This window comes from Callospermophilus lateralis, chromosome 17 (assembly GCF_048772815.1).
Source record: "Callospermophilus lateralis isolate mCalLat2 chromosome 17, mCalLat2.hap1, whole genome shotgun sequence".
Classification (NCBI taxonomy): Eukaryota; Metazoa; Chordata; class Mammalia; order Rodentia; family Sciuridae; genus Callospermophilus; species Callospermophilus lateralis.
This window is the reverse complement of record NC_135321.1, coordinates 72,141,095-72,162,328: the sequence shown is the minus strand read 5'-3', so window position 1 is coordinate 72,162,328 and position 21,234 is coordinate 72,141,095. Positions and strand designations below refer to the sequence as shown.

At 47.7% G+C, this 21,234-nt stretch overlaps 1 protein-coding gene across 2 annotated transcripts in view; it reads left to right on the top strand.

The window, feature by feature from the left end:
- Nucleotides 1-667: 667 nt before the first annotated feature.
- The window catches only part of Bicd2 (BICD cargo adaptor 2), a 47,610-nt gene continuing 27,043 nt past the window's right edge, over nucleotides 668-21,234 (top strand). For both annotated transcript variants that reach the window (XM_076837351.1, XM_076837350.1), the window contains exon 1: nucleotides 668-1,018. In XM_076837351.1, coding sequence (XP_076693466.1) covers nucleotides 779-1,018 — 240 coding nt within the window. In that variant the 5' untranslated portion in view covers nucleotides 668-778. The remainder of the gene's footprint in view (nucleotides 1,019-21,234) is intronic.

The window sequence follows — 21,234 nt, the reverse complement described above, 5'->3', positions numbered from 1 at the left end:
TTAAGCCATGCCTGAAAATGGGTGCCAGGCAGAAACTCTATTAAACACATCTATGGCACTGTGCTCTCAGAAGGTCTTCATCCCCATGAAACACGCTTTGAAGGACTGGAGGTCACGAGAGGAAGCAGTGATTAGGTCAGGTTCCCTTGGACTCCCAGCGCCCTTAGGCGTCACCAGCAGCCTTCCACACTTGCACCCAAAGACGCCAGGACGAGCCGTCACACGGTCTCCAGGCTTTGATCACAAGCTGTGCACTGACGCTCCGGGCGTCGAGAGCTGCCTTGCTCTTTATACCGCCGGGAACTCGAGCCTAGGGATACTCCGCGCGGTCCACAAGAATCCACGAGTGTCCGAAGGAGCCGGTGCTAGTCCGCGACCTCCGCGGCGCGGGCCAATCACCGCCGGGGGCTGGGCAGGCGCGGGGCACGACGGGCCCTGTAGTAGGCGTGCGGACCGAACTGCAACCCCCACAATGCCCCGGGAGGTGTCGGCTTCGCGACGGCGCCGGAGGGTCCGCCCCCGCAGGGCGCGGACCAATCAGGGCCGGGAACCGGGTGGACGCGGGGCACGACGGGTCATGTAGTCGGCGCGGCGCAGGACTTCAGTCCCCAGTGTGCTCTGCGGACGGCGGGGAGGAGCAGTGCGGCGGCGCGGACGGCCGTCGGGGCTGGGCGGCAGCGGCGGCGGCGGCGGCGGCGGCGGCGGCGGCGGCGGTAGCAGCTGAGGAGGGCCTGGTTGCGGGAGCCGCGGGGAGGACCGGCCTCGGCGCGCCGCCACCATGTCGGCGCCGTCGGAGGAGGAGGAGTACGCGCGGCTGGTGATGGAGGCGCAGCCCGAGTGGCTGCGCGCCGAGGTGAAGCGGTTGTCCCACGAACTGGCAGAGACCACGCGCGAGAAGATCCAGGCGGCCGAGTACGGGTTGGCGGTGCTGGAGGAGAAGCACCAGCTCAAGCTGCAGTTTGAGGAGCTCGAGGTGGACTATGAGGCCATCCGCAGCGAGATGGAGCAGCTCAAAGAGGTGAGCCACCGCCTGACTCTACGGCGACCCGTGTCCCGCGACCCTGGTGGGCTGGGGCCTGTGGGGATAAGGTCATCCTGCCCAGCGGGGGTTGCCAGGGGTGTGGGCGCGGGGGCGCGGGGCCGAGAGCTGTGGTTCCGGGCGGGGTGTGGGAGTGGGCTTGGCTTCGGCAGGCTGCAGCTGCGGGGCGCCTTGCAGACTTCCTCTCCTGCCGGACTGCTTTTCTGCTGGCCTTGGCGGCACCTTCGTAAGGGGTGATGCTTGCGGTTCTCGTCGCTGCCCTGGGTGTGTCTGTGTGTAGAGTGAGGGTGGGCGGGTAGAGACTGAGTCCAGGGCTAAGGCCACAGACGCAGGTGACCCGCTGGGCAAGACAGAGCCTGGGACTGGGTGGCCGCTGCTCTGTCACCTTCAAGCAAATCATTTCTCCTCTCTTAGCATGGTTGCTTTCGGTCCATTTCATCTCCTACTGTGAGTGTCCAGAGGCCGGGAAGGAGCCCGAGGGAGTCGGGGCTCTGGTTGTACATGGCCATTGCTGCCGGCTGGAGTCCCCCGGTGTCCTGTTCTGTGGCCCAGCGCTCTGTCCTCATCGCCGTGATTGAGCTTTCACTGCCTGGGATGCATGGCTCCCTCGCCCACTTCCTGTCCTTCCCTCCCCCTCAATGTGGTGTCTGTGTTCCTCCTGGATGGAAATCTAGGTGGCCTGTGTCATTCCCACTGTGGAGAAAGGAGGTTAGACCCCCAGGCTGACTGAGAGCTTGCAGGAGGGGGCGGAAGGAGGGGCCTGGGCAGTTCTCCTGGGATGGTTTAATTACCAGTGCCTCTCCCATCCTCTCTGACTCCTCAGCCCTGTAGTGGAGGTTGAGGAGAGAGAATGAACTTTTTGGATGGATACAGTCCACATTGGACCCGGGAACTACACCGTGCTAGTGATGATTGTGGGTAGGGGCACTCCCTGATGACCTTCCTCCTCTGCAAAATGGGGTGCAGCATTGCTGGTTCAGAAGGGGTTGTTTTGAGGGTTGTGTGTTTGGAAAGACTTGGTGTGTGGTCAGGCAACCAGTTTATTTGATGTGTCCCCTTCCCCATCTGAACCCATCCTGATCTTGGCTCTTGATCACAGGGCTCACCTCCTGGCACTTCTGCTTCTAGCCAACATTGGGCAGATATCTGGACTCTATGAAGGCTTTTTTTTTTTTTGCCTTCCTGGGGGAGATAAATAGGATACCTGTCTGTGATAGTGGAGAGGAGGAAATGAATTAATCTTTAAATCAAAGCAGAAATACAGCAAGTTCTGGGTTAGTACCAGAAAACTACTGCCCCTGTGGGCAGGAGGGATCTGGGTCCTTGGACGAGATCTTCAGGACTTGACCCTGTTGTTTGTCAGGAAGTACTGTCACCTTCTCCAAGCCAGGCCCCACTGGCATTGGATCCACAAGGGGTGGGATGTAGTCCCTCATGTAAAGGTCCCTCATCTTGAGTTAGGAGGATATGACAGAGGAAGGCTGGGGACTGTGAGAATGTGGCTTGAAAGCTTTCATCCTATTTCTGGGGGATTCTGCTCCTCTGACACCTACTGAGGATGTCCTTGCATTCATTTCTTGAACAGAGGACTCTTGGGGGCTGTGAGGCTGTGGGAGACCCGAAGATCTTTTGTGGACCCATTGCCTACCCGCCCCCTGCCAGGTCTGCAGCACTATCAGAGCACTCTTCCCTCTGCGCACACACTGTGTGTGAACCCCTGCTAGGCAGCCCCCGCAGTCCCCTTGTGTGATAACAGCTTTCCTTCAGTGGTATCCACTGTGAGAAGAAACTGTTGCTGACTTGACTCGTCCCCATTTCCCGGCCTTCAATTTGTTAGCTCTTCGCTATTATGGACATAATCATTTTTGGCACAGTGAAGAATCATAGCATACTGTTGTGGCATGTAGCTGGAGGGCAAGTCCCTAGCAGAATGGGGAAAAGGGCGTAAACCATTTCTGAGGTGCTCTTTAGGTGTCTTGTTCTTTAGGAAGCTTAATTTAATGTCATCTCTTGTCTCCTCTATAGATTGGCCACATGGCCCTGGGCAAATTGCTCCTCTCACTTTTGTAAGCTGGAATAGGGTTTCTGCTTAAAAGTCCTACTAGAGTGTAGAGGAGTGTGCATCAATTTCAGCAGATGTTGCCAAAATTTTGTTTATAGTTTGCCTCCCATGAGTATTGTGCCTTTTCCGCACATCCATGCCAGCACAGGTTCTTGCTAACATGTTTGATTTTGGTCAGTATGGAAACATCAGGTTTTGTTTTAAAAGTCAGGATTTCAGGAGGTAATATTTGTGAAGGATTTTCTCCCATAGACAGGTGAACCATCTTAGTTATTTCTTAAAATAAAGTGAGTGTATTTACTAATAAATTATTCTACAAATAGAATTACTTATGCTTCCCTGGTATTTCTAGATAAAACAATCTTTGAGGGAAGGAAGCTGGCTGACTGGTCCCAAGTGAGTGGATTTATGACCAAAGTGGAGGAGAGACCTATGGTGGGTAAATGGAGTCAGGGCTGGCCTGCTGCCTTTCTCCCTGGGGGATGTCTGTGACCTCATGTTGGCTGGGGCTGGAGGTAGGGAGGCTACCCATGGCCCATTTTGCTGATGATTTTTTGAGTTTGACTCAATAAAGGCCACATCTTCTCTAAATTATACTATGCCCTCTTGCCTTCCCCAGCATGGTGTGGAGGAGAATTAGATGGACTTTGGTCAGCCACATGGTGTTGGTGGTGTTGGTGGTCCTGAGTGGCCATGGAATATCTTGTACTGTATCCTCAGCTGCAGCTTCCAGGAGAGAGATGTGTTGGGCTGACGGGCATGGCAGGTACTATAGGTGAATGGGCTGAGTTCAGGTGCTCTGTGGTTCTCATCAGAGAGGAGACTGTGTTGGGAGAGGAATAGGAACAGTCTTGGCTCCACCTGAGGTTGGGCTCCATGTGTAGGTCCGGATGCCCTCACTGTCTTGCACCACCTCAAATAGTGCTGAGCACTGGAGTGTCACCACCCTTGTCTCTGAGGTGTGCTGGGTGGAATTGCGTGTCAGACTGGGCATGGCACCTGGCATGCAGCAATTGCTTTGTCAGCCTCTCCCCGACCTCACTTATGCCTCCATCTAATTTTGGTACCTGCAGTTCCTCCCTATTCCTGTCAGTCGTGAGTGGTTTCTTTTGTTGCCTCCTGAAGGCCACCCTGTGTGTCATGCCCTGCCAGTTCGTGGGACCACCCTGTTTCTCTCTGTGCTCCTGCTCACCCTTCCTCCTGGAAGTTCCGCCCACCCTTCAACCTTGGACATTTCTTTCTGGGAGCTCCTCTGGCTGCCGCCTTCTGGACTTGCCTGAGCCTCTGTTCCCAGTGTTTGGACTACTGGAGGTAGAAGGGTGACAGGGGAATTAGCAGAGGTTCCACCCAACATCCATCCTTTCGTGTCCTCAACAGAGAGTTACTGGAAGTGAGCCCAACCTCCTGAAGCAGGAAAAGTTTTGTTTTGGTTAAGGCAAGTGGGGGATTCTCCAGCTCCTCTGATACCTACTGAGACTGTCCTTGCATTCATTTCTTGAGCAGAGGACTCTTGGGGACTGAGAGGCTGTGGGAGACCTGAGGATCTTTTGTGATGACAGTGATCAGCTGTCTGCATGAAGAAGCCTGTCTTGAGGTGGAAGCTGGTATCCTGTGAATCCTTGAGGCACTGAAAGTGACCCTATTCCCAGGATCTAACAGTTGGGAAGAAGTAGCTACAGACCTCCAAAGATGATGGCCAAGTATTTCCATTCTTGTCACTGACTGCCTGGGCTTCCTTTTCAGCCGCTGAATCTGGGGCAGAGGTCTTGAAGGAATCTTAAAGTAACCTTCACATTTAAAAATGTCTGAGCCTTCCAAATCAGGCTCTGGTACTGTTTTCTGCAGGGCTCTAGGCACCTGCGTCCAGTAAAGAATCTCCCCCAGGCATGTGGATGGCGGCTGTAGACCAGCCCTGCCAGCATGTGGAGGCGTGGCCTTGGCCACCTTCCACTGGAAGTGCGGCTGGCACAGCTGTGTTGGAGCAGGCTGTCTTTAGGGATGCCAAGCATGCTTTGAGGCTTAACAGGTGGGGCCAGAGGGAGGGCCAGACCCAGTGCTGGGAGCCTGGGAGCCCTTGGGGAGCTAGGCATTGTCTGGGCAGGAGAGGAAGCTAATTGAATGTGGTTGTGTCCAGCCCTATGGTTTTCTTACTCTGAGGCTAAGGGTAGAGTTTGGACCCTGCCTGGCGATCAAAAAGTTTGCTGCCCTGGATGAGCCACTGTGCTTGTCTGGGCCACAGTAGGTTAATAATGCCACAGCCTGGCACTCTGAATGAACACTTGGGTTGTCACTGTTTTTCCCTTGGGTCTGAGCACCCAGCTTCCATAAGAGCCATGGCCCAGGTTTGCGTGGGATTCCTCTTGAGCCTCCCTTATCCCTGGGCCAGCTCAGACCCTCCTTTGAGGGTGGAGGTGAATTTTGTCTTTGTCAATTTGGGGCAGCACCCATCATTCACACCTGCACCTACATTACAATGGACTGGAGGATGGGCTTTGCCCATGAGGGTATAGAAGGGTTTGGTTTCTCCTTAGATAATCCAAGAGGTGCCACCTGTGGGCAGGGCTGGCCAGGACTGTGCTGGCTCGGACAGGCAAAGTGTTGGCTTAAACCCTGTGTTGTCTGTTCAGTGTTCAGTGTGACAGCCAACCCCCAGAGCGGGAAGGGGCAAGGTGAATGCCCAGCTGCCTCCTCAGGATCCAGTCCCAGGTCTCATGCCCAGCCAGCTGTAGAAGGTGGATGGAGAGACGAGGCCCTCCCTGCTCAGGTGGATGTGAACATCTAATAAGACTGGGGACCAGCTTCATTTTTAGAAGTTAACTGTGTTTAAAAAATTGTACGTCTTAGGAATCTCAGAATGTAGAGCAGAGCAATGTGGCACCCTGTAGGACCTGTGCAGATATGCGTGTTAAGTGGGGAGCACCGGACATTTCTCCTGGCCAGCTCTTCTTCCTGTGAGTGTATAAGATACACATTCACCATAACAGGAAACGCTGGATGCTTCTGTGACAGTTTTTTTTAAAAAGAGAATTTTAAAGGCAGATTTTGAATGGTTCCCCTCTGAAAGAACTGTCCTAGTTTTTATATATTAAGTATATATATGTTTTAGTTAGAGATGGATACAATACCTTCATTTTATTTGTTTATTTTGTTTTTAATGTGGTGCTGGGGATCGAACCTAGTGCCTCACATGTGCTAGGCAACTGCTCTACCACGGAGCCCAACCATAGCCCCAACTGTACTAGTTTTTAAAAGCCACCTTCTCTGTTGGAAGTTTTAAACATAGCAAAAATAGAAGGAGCTGGTGAGCCTCCCATACTCCTATCCGCATCTGTGGTTTGTGGCGGTGATTGGTGTTGCTTCTGTACTTCAATTAATCTTGCCTGGCTATTTCTGTGAATACCTCATTTGCTTTATTGAGAAAATAAGGACTGTTTCTTCAAACTGTAACTACAGTTGGTTTTTCAACCTGAAACCTACTGTTCAGGCAGCATTTGGTTTTCCCCAGTTTGGTTGCTTTATCCCTATCAGGGGCCAAGCAGGTTTTGCATGTTGCATTTGGGTAAAGATAGAGTATATGCAGCCTGTTCTCTGACCCCTTTTCTGTAGTGCCTGGATTTGCTACTAGGTCTGCCAGTCCTGTGCTGTGGAAAACCCTAGCATGCAGAAGTTCCTACCTTATCTCCCTTGTCCAGGCAATCAACTCTTGTATTTTTTTTTTTTTTTTTTTTTTTTTAATTAGCCAGGGTGCTGCCTTTAGTTGATACTGGGCTTGGCTCATGTACTGATGTGCTGTGGTCATCTGTTGCAGCTCATTCCTCACACTAGCCTTTATCTCATAACTGTGCCCACCTGGGGTGTTGCTGTCATCTAGTGAGTGTATCCTTATATGCCGAAATGCCCAGGGATACCTAAACCAGGAGAGAGGAGCAGTTGCCCCAACGTCAGAGTGAGGACTCACTGCCTTCACTCTCACTGGCACAACTCCAATTCAGCTGCTCTTGGCTTGGACTCGTGACCCCAAGCTGGTCCCTTCCTGCTCTGGACCTCAGTTTTCTTGTTTTGGGCTAGTGAATCCCTGATGCCCTTGTAGTTGGACCAGCTTCTCTCTCTGGTGATACTGGCAGTCGTGGCAGCTAGGATGTAGCTGCCCTGTTGGGTGCATTGCTGCTTCCTACCTGGTGTGCCCAGCCTAGGCCGTGCCCTTCTCATACCCTGTGCTTCACTGGCACTCTTCTCACAGGGCTGCTCAGGAAGTGCAGAGCTGGTTGTGGCCACTGTGTGACTTGTGTGACTTGGGATCATAGTACCTCAAGGTGAGATTTTCATGCTCACTGTTTATTTCTTTAGTGAAGCACAGTCAGTTCTAAATTAATGCTGGTTTTGGAAACGCCAATTTGGGTGGAACATAGCTCTAGCAGAGTGCTTGCCTAGCATGCTTGAGGCCCTAAGTTTGATCCCCAGAAATGCAACAACCAAAAGGAAAAAAAAAAGAGAAAATTTGAATTTGATCCAAAGTGATTGATAAGTGAAGAAATGATTTGAACAAAATGAGAATTTTGCATTTGCCTATGTGTGATTCCATTTTTAAAAACACTAGTTGTGGCTCAGAGGAAGAGTGCTCACCTAGCATGTATGAGGCACTGGGTTAGATCCTCAGCACCACATAAAAATAAAATAAAGATATTGTGTCCACCTACAACTAGAAAATAAAAATGTTAAAAAAAAATTAGTGAGCACAGAGCCAGCGGATCTGAGCTACATGGGAATATACAGGACATACACAACGCATCTGGTAATACAGTTCCCATCCCATTTTGAAAACCTGCCTTCCTCTACCTCATAGCGGCTACAGAGCTGCCCACCTGTGATATCATAATCCAGTGCAAACCTCAGCACCTCATTAAAATAGCATCATGTGTATTGTAATGTGTGTGTGTGTGTGTGTGTGTGTGTGTGTTTACCCACTTAACATGTTCAGACTCTGCTGCCTTTTTGTCATTATTTTAGAAATAAACAACTTTAGGACAATTTTCGATTTGTAGAAAAATTGTAGATAGTACAGAGTTCTTACATCTCCCATATCCGGTTACCCTGTTATTAACATGGTACATTAGTGTGATGTTTGTTACAATTCATGAACTAGTATCAAGTCATTTTCACTAAAATCCATATTTTTTCTAGATTGCCTTAGTTTTTACTTAACAGCCTTTTTTCTGACCCATAGTCCCATCCAGGATATCACATTTCATTTAGTCATTATGTCTCCTTAGTGTCCTCTTGTCTGTGACAGGTTCTCACTTTCCTCATTTTTGATGACTTTAACAATTTTAAGGAAGATTGGTTGGGTATTTTGTAGAATGTCCCTCAATTGGTCTTTGATGTTTTTCTCATAATTATATTGAGATTATGGATTTGAGGGAAGGAGATCAGAAGTAAAGGGCCTGTCTCATCACATGTCAAGGGTACATATGTCACAAGATGTGTCATGATTGTTGTTGATGTTGATCACCTGGCTGAAACAGTTTGTCAGATTTCTGCATTCTAAAGTTACTATTTTCCCTCCTTTCCATTCTGAACTCGTTGGATGGAAGTCACTGTGCAAATTATTTGAAAATTTTTTACATGGAAGATTTAACCCTCTTTCCTTCCTTTTCTTTATTTATCTTATGAGTATATGGACTCATGGAAGTTTATTTTATAATAGTCCAGGACTACTTAATTTTGTTACTTAAATTGTTCAAGCTTAGGCTATCAAGAGTTCTTTTAGGTGGCTCTTATGTCTCTATGACATACTCCATTATTGTGACTTATTTTTCCCTTTTCTTTTTAAAGGCATTTTTAACTTTCTGACGTTACAGGATGCTTGAGGCTCATGTTATATATTTCTTTTTTGCAATCCTAGGATCAGCCATTCCGCCCAAGAAGCCCTAGTTCTTTTAATTGGGAGAGGTGTTAGACACTAAGATCTCATTGCTAGGTGTGCTCATTGCTACAGGGACGTGTTCTAGACTCTTTCAGCTATAGAGCAAGGGGATTTGCATATGTCTCCTAACCCATATGTATACACATATCTAAGACTATTTATGTAGCTATGTGTATGTATATTTAACTAACCATGAATTCACACTGCTGCAGATCATCCTCACCACCTGTCTTTGCTTAATCTGTAACCTCCCACTCCAGCAGTGACACACCTGGCTCCCACCATCCACCATGCAGCACTTCATTGTTTGATTCCAGTTCACATGTGGTGTCTGAATTGTTAACCCGTACCCCAGTGAACTGTGTTGTCAGCTATAGTACAGTGCTTCTGTGTTATTCCTTTGGTCTTCACTTTTAGGCTCCACTTTTTACTTAAGTCACCACCTTATTCCCCCATCCCTCTAGGTGAGGTTGTTTCATACATCTGTAATATAGTTGGATTGTTTTACCACATTCTTTATTCCATGATGGGACTCCTGATCTCTTAAATGACTTTTAAAAATTCACATACATCAAAAATTCACTCTTTGTTTTTTGAAGTTATCTTGTTTTGACAAATGCATAATATATCATTTATCTACCATTCTAGTATTATACAGAATTGTTTCATTGCCTTAAAAAAAATCTCCTGTGTTTTACCCTCCTTGTGTGAACTCTGTGAACCACTAATCTTTTTACTATCTCTCTAGTATTGTTTTTTCCAGAATGTCACATAATTGGAATCTGCCTTCTTTCACTTAGTAATTATGCATTTTAAGATTTATCCATGTACTTAGTAATTATGCATTTTAAGATTTATCCATGTCTTTTAATGGACTGTTAGCTCACTCTGTCTCCTTTTTAGATTATAATAATATTTCATTGTATGGCTATACCACAGTTTATATAGTCACTGGTTGAAGGACATCTTGGTTGCTTCCAGTTTTCTGCAATTTATGAATAAAGCAGGGGCTGGGGTTGTGGCTCAGCGGTAGAGCACTCACTTCGCACGTGCGAGACCCTGGGTTCGATCCTATCTTCTTTGCTATCCATTCCCAACTTTTGCTTGTTTTAAACTAGGCTTGCTTTTTTTCTTACTGTTGAGTTTTAAGTGTTCTTTATGTATTTTGGATATAAGTTGTATTTTTGCAAATAATTTTTCCTAGCTTGTTTTTTCATTCTCTTAGTGTCTTTGACAGATTTCTAGTTCAATGCTATTTTTTATTTTTGCTTTCATGGATTATGCTTTTTGGTATTGTGAACTTTATCACCAAACCCAAGGTCACATCTTCTTTTTTTTTTTTTCCCCTATAGTTTTCTATTTTTCACTTGTTCATGTGGGTCTTTGGCCCACCTCAAAAAATTTAAAAAAAATTTTTTTTTTTTTAAATGATGAGTGTGAGGGCTATGTCTGAACTGATTATTTTGCTTGTGGGTGTCCAGGGGTCAAGTACCATTAGTTGAAAGGACTTTCCTTCACTAAATTGCTTTTGTTCCTTTATCAAAGATGAGTGGACAATATTTGCATGGTTCTATATCACGGCTCCCTGTTCTATTCTTTTCCACTGAGCTAGTGATTTTGCCAGTACCCCACTGTTTGAGAGTGTATGAGTGTCTTCATTAGGTTTCTATCTTTATGTGTCACTGATGAAGTTATACCCTAACTCATCTTTGCCTGAAGTCCTGTGGCTTTCATTGTGTGATTTTTGTACAGCACAGTGATTAGGAACCAGGCCTGGGTCTCCCTGTGCCTTCCTAATGGGTATTTGCCAGAGGCTCAGGTCTTTTACCCTGGACAGGTGGGATTGCCCTTGTCAATTGATGGTAGTTCTTTTTTGTTTTTAATCTGTAGAGAAAGTAGTAGTATTTGTACATTGGGTTAAAAAAAATTCACCCAGTAGAGTTGGTTAGCTTTTTCATAAAACGTTAATGTGGTATTTTTCTTCTTCCATTATGTTCCTATGCTCTTGTTTCTAGGGCTGTCCACAGGACAAGTTTCCATGTCATTTTCCTTCTGCTTGGGCTTAGCTCAGAGTAGGTTTCACTCCTGTAAACTAGCCTGTTGACTGAGTCATGTGTATTTTGATCAAGGTACCAGTTAGGGTAGGGTTCTATAGTCAGCTACCAGTCAGCCTGAGTTTGAGTTCTGCTTGGGTATTCACATAGGCAGAGGTTGGTGCAATGTCCCTAACGAAGGATGACTGATTGATAGTCCTGCCTTTGAGTCAGATGCTTCCACTGTCATTTTAGTGTTAGCCCTACCCTTGCTGGGCTCCTGTTGCCACCACTGCCCTCTGGGAGTTCTTTTCTGTCTGGCAGTCCCCTGGATCTGGCTCCACATCCCAGGACCCCCACCCCCACTGATCCTAGGACCTTGTTCCATTCTGAGATGACTTTTTTCACCTCTTTTCTATACTTGCTTCACTGACTTTGGGACAGTTCTGTGTGAACCCACATGTGGGTCTGTGGACAGTCGGGTGGAGCTCTACATTCCAGACCATGTTGGGTCTCCTGTGGCATGGTGTCTGTCCCAGGCCTGAGCCCTCCTGCTCATGCACATTGTTGCTGTCAGTCACAGTTCCTCTCCCCACTCACTGGCTGCGCCTCAGTTTCAACCATGGGGTACCTTTCTCTCATCCGCACTGGCTAGAGTCTGAAACACCATCCTGTTCTCAGGACTCACAAGGAAATGAGACTCAGAGGACCGCCTATCCCCCAGCCCATGCTGCATCTCTGAGAAGTCACCTTTGTTCAGTGACCTAAGCATGCCTGTACCCTTCAGTAACTACACACAACCTAACACAATACTCTTCTTGCCAGCGGGGAGGGGGTTGTAGTATAAACTGCTCCTGTGAATTGGGGCACAATCATTGCCTGAGGTTTGCATGGTGGCTGCTACTACTGGAACCAGGATTGCTGCATTTGTGGTTGGACTGTATTTTAATCTGTTTTCTGCTGTTGCAACAGAATACTTGAGATCAGATCATGTTAAAAGGGTTAGGGGTTTATTTTAGTTTATGGTTCTGAAGGCTGGCAAGTCATCTATATCTGCTGGGCTTCTGGTGAGGTTCTCATGCAGCTTCAAGTCATGGTGGAAAGAGGAAGGGCAAGCAGGTGCATACAGAAAAGAGAAGGGGGCTGAACTCCCACGAGAAAGGCATACATCCATTCATAAGAACCCAGACATTTCCCATGAGTCCCTAACATTGCTGCCTTGAGATGTCAAACCTCAACATGAGTTTGGTGGGAACAAATTATTCAAGCTGTGGCAGACTATGACATGGCCTAGGGTGGTCTCTGAAAGAGTGTGTGCAGGATAACCATGCAGGGTAGTGTGTCATCACGGGAAGAAACCAAAGTGTTTCGCCTTGTGACCTGTCAAGGTATGGGGGACAGGCCTCAAGGTATGAGGGGGATAGAGTTGGGGCTAGGAGACCAGGCACTTGGGCTTGCCCTGCCTCTTAGGACAGACACACCAAGTTCTGCATCCCTCAGTCTGAACCTGGGTCTTGTCCTGTTGTGTGAGCCCCTTGTGGCAGGGACCCACCACAAGATGACTGAGATTGGATGTGCACCCATGGTGCCTGTCACACTGCAACCCTGGGACAGGGGTGCTTGATTGCAGTGGGCCAGCAGACCTTCCCACCTTCTAGAACTTCTGGGCTATTGGACTGCCTCTCTTTGGGCTCCTCTCGTGTCTCAGGTCCCATGGTGGGAACAGTTCTAGGCTTGTGAGGAGATGGCTTAAGCTTGAGGCTCTCTTGCCACTTGCTGACCTGAAGGCTTGCTGATGTCCCTCCCTAAAATGGGCTAATGAAGTTAAGAAATGTGATGAGGGCTAGAGACGAATTGAGGAGAAAACCTGGCTGCTACCGCACTCTGTTGCGGTTTCCGCCCCAACCTGGGGTGGGCTGCTTTGCCCACTGAGCCACCCTCCCCTGGCTTGGAGTAGATGTAAACTGGACTGTGCCCAGCATGGCCCTGGGCCGCCTCTTCTGCCCATTTCATACACTGTTGAATGGAGGTTTGTGTTGGGGCAGCCAGCTGCTGTTGAGGATGAGGACTGGTCTCCAGGCCCCAGGACTGGGCTCTGTGTCCTCGGGTCGGGGAGCTATAGTCCATGGGGACCTCTGCCAGCCCCAGGGCTCAGCTGGCTAGAAGCCTGTCTGCTGACACCAGGGCAATTAGGGTGTAATCTTCTCTAAATGGCACCCAATTCTGGCTAAATCCCTCCTGTCCAGGGATGAATCCCCTGTTTTCTAAAAGCAGCTTAGCATTTGGATGTTGCCCAGGGCAGCTGGGGTTCTCAGTTGGTGACAGGATGGTCACTGAGGATTGACAGGGGCCTCACAGAGGAGGGGCTGTGACCCAGCAGTGACAACCAATACAACCTCAGGCTATTCCCTGTTAGGGTGCCTCACAGGCCCTCTGTCCTAATGACTTCCACAGCCACAGTGTAAAGGCTCCTACAGAAAGAGAGCCCTGCAGTGAGAAGGGCAGGCTGCTCTCTCAGCCTCTTGCTATGGGACAGGAGGGACAGATGGATCATTGGAGAAGCCTGGGCCAGTATGGGTCTATGGCATGTGGTCTTATAGATAAATAAGGCCTGCTGGGCAGAGGAATGTGGGCAGATATTATGGGCCTGGCCCCTGAGTCCCAAGAGGCCACCATCCTCTATTGCAGGGATATCATAGTTTTCGTAGGCTCCTGCTTCTTGAGGCCTGGGCCTCCTCCCTGCCCCCCTTTAGGCAAGACTATCTCAATTCCTCAGGGCCCAGCTCCGCCTCTTGGCCCTTCCTCAGCACCCCCTCCCCAGAACCCCTCTGCCTTTCTCTGGGCACCTTCTCCTCTGGAACCACCCTGTTTCAAAGAAGAAAGATGGTTTTTTGGAATGACAGGCCCTATGGCGCCACTGAGGCAAATCATCTGATCTCACTGAGTCTTAATTTTCTTACCTGTGAAATGGGGTTGGTGACCGGTTCTACTTTGCAGGACTACTATGAGGCTCAGATGAGAACTCTGTCCTCTCCTGGGAGCCCTGGAGTCTATGCCCTCTGCTGTGTGCTTTGAACAAAGGAGGAGGGAATTGCTCCAGATGACCTTTCCTGAAGCCCCTCACCCAGATGGGGCAGATGGGAAGAGCTGGCTGAGGAGACCCCAGTGATTTCCTGGGGTCCTTTTGGGTGAGTCAGCAGGTCCATTGCCTAGATCTGCCTGCACAGGATCATCTGGAACTTTGAACATTTCAAAGCCCTGGCCACACCCGGGCCTATAAATTGATCTCAGGAGTGTTTATGCTTCTAGAATAATTCTGTGGGAAGATGAGTTGGGAACTCCAGCCCCTGCAGTTTACTCCTGGAGATCTAAATGCTCCTTCCTCTGCCCATGATATGATTTGGCCCATGGACAGGTCCTGTCTGTCTACTTTGGATACTTTAGTGCCCCTCTTTGTAGTAAGCCTGAGCCCAGGAGGTACTGTGTGGGAATAGGGAAGACCCAGGAAAGGTGTGAGTCTGGGAACTGCTCCTGCTGTGTCATTACTGGGCTTATGTTCTCTCACTGACTGGAGGGGAAAGAGGAGATATCCACAGGAACTTGAAAAGCCAGCTTATCCAGCACCCCAGTGCGCCCTGAACCCCCAATCTTACCCTATATTCTAGCATCTGTCATCTCTTGGACTTGCCATCCCCATCTGCCTATCTCCCAGCTGTGTCCCCATGTCTGTCCTCCGTTCATTCCACATATACTTCCTCTGAGTGCCCACCACCTGCTGGGCATGGGCTTGTCCTTTCCATTCCTACACCTGCCAAGGAAAAGTTTCTCAGACTCAATGTCAGTACAGTGTCCCCTCATGCAAGAAGCACTGCCCTGCCCATGCTGTGTCTGGATGGCAAGCCCTGCCTCTGTCTTCTGACCAAGCCTCCTTTGGCAACTGTGAACTGGCTTGTCTGGGTGCTGGTCAAGGGTAGTGTTGGTCTGGAGGGGCTTCTCTTGTTCTGGGGGAGCTCCTGAACTATACCTCCCTGCCAGAAGCCTTCTTTCTGACCTTGGGCCTGACCCTGGGCTCTGAACTTTGCTCAAGAGCTGTGTTCCCACAGGCCTCCCATGAGGGAGGAGCAGGATGAGACCTCTTCCTGGAGCCTGCAGGGGCTTTGGAAGGGTGCACCAGCATGCAGATCTGTTTCCCACTGTAGCAGGGTCTGGTACAAAGTGCTTCTCCACAGCCAGGCATGGTGACACACAGCTGTAATCTCAGCTATACTGGAGGCCAAGGAACGAGAATTGAAAGTTGAAGGCCAGCCTTGAGACTCTGACTCATATTAAAATTTAAAAAGGACTGGGTACGCAGCTTAATGGCAGAGTGCTTGCCTCACATGCATGAGGCCTGGAGTTCAATCCCCAGTAATGCAGGGGAAATAAGTGCTTCTCCACAGTGCTGCCTGACTTCCCACACTGGGCCAAGATGCTGCAGCCACTGCTGTTTGCAGGGAGGGTGGTGCCAAGTCCATTTTAGACCCTGACGATATCCTGGCTCTGAAATGTGGCCTGATTGGGATCCAGCACGGAAGTTGCAGGACTCTTCTCCAGCCCTCTAGAAGGTTCTTTATTCATGTGGAAGATTAGCAGATCCTTTCTTAGAGGTTTCCAGGGTTTTGCTGCTATTGGGGTGTTTCACTGAGGTGGAGCTGAGTCCTGTTTTAAGATCAGGTGGCATTTTTGAAGTGGCCTCTGACCCCCAGGAGCAGACGTTTCTGATGATTCTCCTTGGCACAGTCCTTATTTTTTAAATTGAGGTATAATTCACTCCAAATACAGTGTTCAGTGTGTTTACTCAGGTGGCTGCTTCCTAAGTAAAACCCTCTGCCTGCCTGCCTGCCTGCTGCAGTGATCAGTGGACCACTTGGGGTGCAGCTCCTGTCACCTGCCACAGCTGTGCATGTCAGGAGCTAGTTTTCTCACTGCTGAGTAACAGCTTCTGTGAACTGTGCACCAGGCTTGGTGTGGACATGTGGCATGTGCTCCCACCTTTCTTGGTGGAAGCCACTGTCAACCCCTCTTCTTTCTTATTCACATGTCAGCAGGTCTCCAGCAGAGAGGTGGCCCTCTTCTAATGCTTTCTTCAGTTACCCTGCATCTGGGCAACAGGTGCTGTGTTTCAGGAGTGAATTGATTTCCATGGGAAGTGGGGTGGGGCTTCAGACCACAGAACCTGCTTCAGCCAGATCCAAATTAGTAGGCCTCCCCCCCCAAGTCCAGACTTCCCAGGATCCAGGCCAAGCCACAGGTGTTCCCATCCTTGAGAACAGAAGTTTCAAGTTCCTCAGGTGATTCTGGGGAACAGGCAGGGTTAGGCAGTGCCAATTTTTCTAGCTCCTGAGCCTTCAGACCACCTTAGGGAAATGTTTATGGAGTTAAGTTTCTCACCTGTAAAAAAGAGTTAAGCATTAACTCTTATGAGAAGCTAATTAGCTTCCATTGGGGCAAACAGTGAAAACCAGTTATTATTGCCCTCCTTTCCTGGGGCCAGGCTCTTTCTTGCTTTCCTGTTAATAGCTTTTGTCCTGGTCTTCTTCCTACCCCAGGCTCCATCAGAGCTGGAGCAGGCAGAGCTGACAACAGAAGTGCCCAAGGCGGTGGGGATTAGGGCAGAATGGGAGAGGGGGTATCTGAACAAAGTAGACCCAGGGAAGACGCCCCAGGATCTGGAAGCCCCCTTCAAATGGGTTCAGTAGCCCCCACCCACCACTGCACTGTCTCGGCCCCTGTGTGTCTGGTGCTGCCAGGAGCATCTGCACACACCTTGGGCCTTCTTGTCTTGGGTCATTACTGGGTTAAGCAATAGGGAGGGGTTTTAGTTCTTTTCACACCCATCCCCCAACCCAGTCCCTCCCTCATGGCCCCAGGGCCCTCCCAGCCCAATGCAGAGTAGGCCCTTTGAGTGTTTAGCTGGTGCTTTGTAGCTCCTCAGTGCATCTGCATCTGTTTGGAGCATATGGCCCTTTGTAAATCTGCAGTCCATTTCTTGTCATTATTTCTTGACCTGGCTCTGTGTTCTTATATCAGGTTTTTATGAAGTGCATTTAGGGAAATTGGATCTTTCATCCTGTCTATGATACTGTTTCATCAATAATGGGTAATTGAACTCCCTGGAGTATATTCAGACCAGGGGTACATTTAGTCTGGAGTTTTATTAACCTTTTAAACTATAGTTACATATAGTTGAATGCATAAACTTTAAGTGCATGAGTGTGTTGGCAGATACCTGCTTCTTTCCTGGGGTCCATTTGCCATTCTGTTCCTTTCTTTTTTCTCTCCAGGAGTGGGAATAACTATGGCTTCTTGCTCACTTTAGAGTTGTACATCCGGGTAACATTTCTGATAGTGTGTCCTTATAGTTGAATTGCTTTGGGATTTTGTTTTAAATGGATTGATTCTATTTCAATACTCTGTTTCAGAGATGATTTTGTTTCTCTGTTTTTTAATTTAAATATAATTATTTTCAAGCCCTATTCATAATAGTTTTGATAACCATCTCTCTCTTTCTCTTTTTTTTTTTTTTCTGTGGTGCTGGGGATTGAACCCAGGGCCTGTGCATGAGAGGCAAGCACTCTACCAACTGAGCTATATCATCCCCAGCCCCTTGATAATCATCATTTTACACTAGTTTCTTAAAGTAAAATGAGCTGTTGTTACCAGCAGCCCAGCCAGGATAACCTGCCTGGATCCCAGCAGACTGGTTTCAGGGTCCGCCCACGTAAGAAATATGCAAATGATGGAAAAAGGAAAAATGAATTTTATGCAGTTTGATTGCACTGGAGGGAAGCAGCTAGATTGCTTTTCTCCAGTCTCAAAGACGCGGTACGATTTATAGAAACAAAAGCCAGGCGATATACACATATAGATTTCACTAACCAGAGAACAGGTCAGTTTTAGACTCCTTGGCACCAGTGTAGGCCAGGGGGGTAGTTTTTATTCTCCAAGTTAAATTCAGGAGCGGTTTCACTTTTCATTATAGTGTAAGGTGAATACAGAACCGACCTAGATCATAATGGCACAGCTTGATGGTTTATCACAGTGAGTGCACCTACACTGCCACAAGCAGATCAAGAAATCGTGTTATCAGCCACCCAGGGCTACTCTAGGTCTTTTGGGACTGTGACACCACAGATCCATCTTGTCCACTTTCAACTTACTATATCTGGAGCACACGTGTTCACTGAGCATTACTTTGTGAGAGTGATATTGGTGGTACCCGTGTGTGTAGGTTGTTGGAACCCCTTGCTGTATGAGGTTTGTTGTGTAGATGTCCACATCCTCCTCAGCCACGCAGGGGGACAGCATTTGGGTGGTTTCTAGCTTGGTGTTTGTACACTCCTGCAGATGGAGAGTGCTTCTGTCTGTTGGGCATGGATGATGGGCCATCCTCCAGATAGCAGGGCAGTGTGAAGGAGCCTCCGTCCTCACTGTCCTTACTGCTGGCCTTTGTTGTCATTGGTTAAATACTAACCATCCCAATTCATGTAGCAGTAGCTCATTGTGGTGATATTTGTCTTCCTCATGGATCATTTCCAGTACTTCTGACATGAACTTGTCAGGACCTTCATCCAGTGCTCTTGTTGGACATCTGCCATTTGTTGTTGTTGTTGGTTGTTTGTTTTTTTCTGGCAGTACTAGGGATTAAACCCAGGGGCACTCTGCCTCTGAGTTAGACTCCCCAGCCCTTTTTGTTTTATTTTGAGATAGGGTCTCATTAAGTAGCCGAGGCTGAACTCAAAACTTATGATCTTCCTGTTTCAGCCTCTGGAGTTGCTGGCATTGCACATATGCATCACCGTGCCTGGCTGTCATGTTCTTATTGATGTGGGACCCCTTGATATAGCCAGGGTATGGCTCCCTTTGCCCTCAGGTAGCAGTTCTGACCCCTTTGTGCAGTGGAAGGAGCCAGCATGAAGGGGGCAGGGACAGCTCTATTCCAGCTGAGCCTCTGCCCTTTCATGGCCTCAGCTGAGAGCCTTAGTTTCTTCCTCAGTAAAATGGAAGCATGAATTCTCAGAAATTTGAGATAGGAATTAGGCAGAATAATATATTTTATGAGACATACAGAGTGGTAGCTTTTATTGTTACTAATAATTTCATTATAAAATGAGAAGACACCTCAAACCCACTAGGATGGGTCTAATCAAAAGACAGATGACAGCAAGTACTGGTGAGGATGTGGAGAAGTTGGAACCCTCTACACTACTGTGGGAATGTAAAATGGGGTAGTCACTTTGGAAACAATTTGGTTCCTTAAAAAAAATAAAAGTTGAAGAGACACCATGTTCTTCTCATAGGCGTATATACCCAAGAGAATTGAAAATATACATCTGTGCAAAAATTTAGAGATGCAAATTCATAGCACCACGATTCATTATAGCCTAAAAAATAGAAACAGCCCAGACATTCATCAAATGATTAAATGGATTAATGGGATGTGGTCTGTCCATGCCATGGACTAGTATCCAGTCGAAAAAAAGGAATGACATACTGACACACCCTGCAGAAACATTATGGCAAGTGGAAGAAAGGAGTCACCGAAGGCCACAGGTTGTGTGATTACATTTATGTGAACTGTCTAGTATAGACAAATTTATCAAGACAAAAGATAGCTTAGTGGCGTCACAGTCTAGGGGGAAGGGAGCTAGGGAGTGACTGAAATGGAGAGGGCTGTTTTGGGGGGGTGGGTAGTGACAAGGGAGCATTAATATAATGGTCACGCAACTCTGAATGTATGATAAACCAATGAATTGGTGCTAATTCAGGGTGGATACTATGGTATGTGGATTATGTCTTTTTAAAAATGTTTAAATGGAGTTAAGGGGGAAAGGCCTTTGCTCACTAATCTTCTAGGTAGATTTCACTGTTAGTCTGAAGTAATCTCCAAAAGATTTGAAACAGCTTCCTTCCAGCTCTGCAGCTTTGGTGTCCACAGGGAATAAACTCCATTGAGGAATAATCTTACCTTGCTATTAAGTATAGCCTTCCTCATTAGTGTATTTGTAATTTCCTTGGGAGTAAATCATGTTTCTAGTCAAATTAATGGCTAGGGGTTCATTTTTTTTTTTTTTTGAGGTAAAGTTATAAATGTAATTGCTCTTTTTTGTTATGTAGTCCTTACCTAACAATCAAATTTGAGGGAATTTGTTTTTAAATGTTTGTCTGTGGCAGAAAAGTTGGTAGTTTGCCTTCTGATGTATGATTTACTTATGCTTGTTGGTCTGTTCTGTTCCATAGCAGATGCTAAATCCAGGTTTTTTAAAAAAACTGAATTCACTTACTGTTTTTTGGTTCCTGGGCAAGATCTATCTTCTGATCACGGAGTAACTGATAAGATGAATATTGGTTCTCTGTATGAGATTTACAGTGGTTTGCTTCCATGTTCAGCATTGGTTTGGTCTTCGATCCTACCTTCTGGAAGGAAAGACGGGTTGAAATCTGGAGAACATTCATTGTTTGAGTGGATGTGGTAGAGACAGGGACACTGGGCCTGGGTTTGAGTCCTACCCTGCGGCCTGGCACCTGGGCTTCCTCTTGGACATGCACTTCATGCCTTGGCTCTGCTGTCCTGGGAGACAGGCCTGCTGCTGCTTGCTCTGGCCAGGGATGGGAGGTGGAACAGAGAGATGCGGTGGCTCAGTCCTCACATACCTGTGGTACCGCACAGTCGTAAGTGTTCGGTTACCTGGTTTAGGGATGTGTACTTTTTACGGATTTACTGATTTGGATGCACTAGTGGCCAAAATGTGCCAACAGTTGTTTTGCTGTAGTCTTTTGTTTCTGGGTTTGGTTGTGTCCCTGTCCTTTGGTGAGACTTGGCCTTGCTACCTTGTTCAGTTTCTGAAGTCCCTGAATAGATGCACTGTTTCTTTTTATCATTAATATTTATTTTTAGTGCAGAGCCACTCCTTCAGCACAGGACTTCTTGGCAGTGATCCCTGAGTTTTGATATGATACGTTTCTATTTTTTGTTTACTCAGTTTCCTGTTGTTTTGTTCTGTGTGCTGTCTCTGATAGAGACATTATTTAAGAGGTCATTTTTGTTTTCATGTTTGGGTGCAGGCTAACATAATTTCCTCTAATGTTTACTTTTTTAAAACAGTTGTAGATTTACTTTTGTTCTTGTGTGGTGCAC